This window comes from Mycetomoellerius zeteki, unplaced genomic scaffold (genome assembly GCF_001594055.1).
Source record: "Mycetomoellerius zeteki isolate Tzet28-1 unplaced genomic scaffold, Tzet1.0 scaffold212, whole genome shotgun sequence".
Taxonomy (NCBI): Eukaryota; Metazoa; Arthropoda; class Insecta; order Hymenoptera; family Formicidae; genus Mycetomoellerius; species Mycetomoellerius zeteki.
In genome coordinates, this window is record NW_017257086.1 from 267827 (window position 1) to 270317 (window position 2491).

The 2491-nt window shown below is 42.7% G+C and overlaps 1 protein-coding gene across 1 annotated transcript in view; it reads right to left on the reverse strand.

Moving 5' to 3' along the window:
- Positions 1 to 872: 872 nt before the first annotated feature.
- Positions 873 to 2491, reverse strand: part of scrt (scratch) — a 10390-nt gene continuing 8771 nt past the window's right edge. The window contains exons 3-4 of the mRNA XM_018447816.1: positions 2295 to 2488; positions 873 to 1738 (exon numbers count right to left, since the gene is read on the reverse strand). Coding sequence (XP_018303318.1) covers positions 1102 to 1738; positions 2295 to 2488 — 831 coding nt within the window. The 3' untranslated portion in view covers positions 873 to 1101. The remainder of the gene's footprint in view (positions 1739 to 2294; positions 2489 to 2491) is intronic.

Consider the following 2491-nt stretch of genomic DNA (forward strand, 5'->3'; position numbering starts at 1 on the left):
CTACTGCGAATGACCGTTAACCCCCTTTTTCTTAAACTCTTAAACAATTTTAAGCGCAAGAATCTTCAAACAACCACATTAGCATTGTTATATCAAGTATAGGAATTGCAATTATTGGAATTATGTAGCCAATATTTGGAAATATTTGACTCAACCCAAGTAATGTTGTTTGAAGTTACTTAAATTATTGATCAACTGCAACAGATGGGATAATCGATTCCGTTTAGTTTTGTTATTCTTTCAAAATATATGTCCAATTAGCAATTATTCCAAGGATTAGTTCTGTACTAACAATTTCCTAACTGAAAATTAATTTTAATCAATAATTGATTGCGAATTATGAAGTCATCGATCACACCTGCGCGTTTCGATGTACGGTGGTCGATCTCGATCGCAATAAGAGGGATCGAAACCGCGCCGTGATCGAGATTCGACGAGTGCGGCTCATGAACCGCGGTTATGGATCCGTCATCGGTCTGGCGAATTCTAGATCTCTTATTTTACTCCCCGTTTTAATTTAGGCAGCTAAATATTAATAAATAATGTCTTCGTAACGAGCTTCGCGGACTAGAATCGTACGCGCTAGTAAATATATATACTATATATATAATAATATAATATAATAATATAATATTATATAATGTAATAGGTATATAATCGACTAGAGTGACTAGACTCTGCAGTGTGGACGTCATCGTTCGACGTATTTTTTTTTTACGACTTAACATTACTGGACGTTTTTATTAATGTTAGACATTATTAATAAACTCACGCTCTCCCTCTCTCTTGCTCTCTTTCTTTTCTTTTAATTTTCCATTCGTCTCTCCTTTTCACGCTTGTTCTCTCTCTCTCTCTCTCGCTCTCGCTCTCTCTTTCTCTCCGTCTCAGTTTCTCTTTCTCTTTCTGTCTCCCTCTCTAGTTCTCGTTTCTGTCTCTACTGGCACTTTTCTACTTAAAATCTACGGGCAAACCTTATATCCTCTTCTCTGCTCTTCGTACCCTCGCGCCTCTTCGCGATCAAGCGGCGATTATAGGGCACCGCTAGCTCTCTCTCGAGCCTTCGATCATCGTGGCGTCGTTGTTCTCCTTCTCGAAGCGCTGCTACAAGCCTCGATTGGTGTTCTGTTGCTGCGTGGCGTTGTTATCGGCATGCTGCGGCTGCTGTTGCTGCATCTCCTCGTCGCGCAGACACGCCGATTCTAGGTGTTTGTTCAAATAAGACTTGAGGGCAAAGGTCTTGTGGCACCTCGAGCACTCGTAGTTCTTGTCAGCCGAGTGTGTCTGCATGTGCGCCCTTAGATTCGAGCGATCGGCGAATGCCTTGCCGCAGTGAGCGCATCCGTACGGCTTCTCACCAGTGTGGCTGCGCAAGTGACCCTGCAGTAGCCAAGGTCGCGAGAACATCTTGCCGCAGACGCCGCAACTGTGGGCGAGCTTGTGCGTGAGCACGTGCATCGCTAGGGCGGGCATGCTGACGTACGCCTTGCCGCAGTGAATGCACTTTTTGGCCGATTGGGAATCGAGACTGCGATGCGTCTGCTTGTGCCGCGACAGGTTCGATGACGTAGCGTATTGCTTGCCGCACTCGGTGCACGTAAATTTCGGCCTGTCCGGTTGGGCGGCCTCTTTATCGGGCACGGCGGCACCATTGTTGTTACCGCCGCGTCGTTTCGATCGGCCATCGGACACGAAGAAGGCCTCGTAGGTGTAAGCGACAGTCTTGCTGCTGGTGGTGGTGCTGTTGAAAGGCGGATTTAGTTATGATGATTCTCGGATGATAAGGATTCAGACACAATGAAAAAAACAAGGAATAGCAGATTTCGATCTATGAGAACCTGTATTCCATGTATTTTAAAACTATGTATTCCGATGTATTCAGTTTTTGGTAAGTTGAAATCTATTATTTCTTGTTCCTTATGCCTTATTATTCTTTTCATTGTATCTGAGTCCTAAAGCTTTCGGAACACACTGTTCAAGTTGACAGATTCGAATGTTTTGCTAGATATAAGAACATTAAAACTTGAAAACGAATTTTATTGTCTCTTTATTTTTTTTAGAACATATTACATCTTCAAACATTGAATATAAAATTATTTACATTAGATATAAAATCTACGTCGTAATCTCAACATTTTATATTATATATTATATTTTCTACAAATAATAGTAAACAGATTAATATAAATAATAGTATTAAAATAAATAATAGTATTTCTTTTTTAAAGTGCCGACGTTAAATGTTACTGTTAGGGAAAAGATAAAAGGGAGTTACATTGTTGAAGCGTGAGACTTACCTGTCCCTGCCGACGTTGCTTCCGCCAGTGGCTTCCGCGGTCGCAGGCGACTGCGGCTGCGGTGGCGTTTGCTCCTGTTGGCGTAGTTGATTGGTCTGCGAGCTAGGCACCGGCACGAGCACAGAGACCGGTATAGACTGTATACCCGTCGTTGGCGCTGGTTGTAGCTGTTGTTGTTGTTGTTGTTGTTGGTCCTG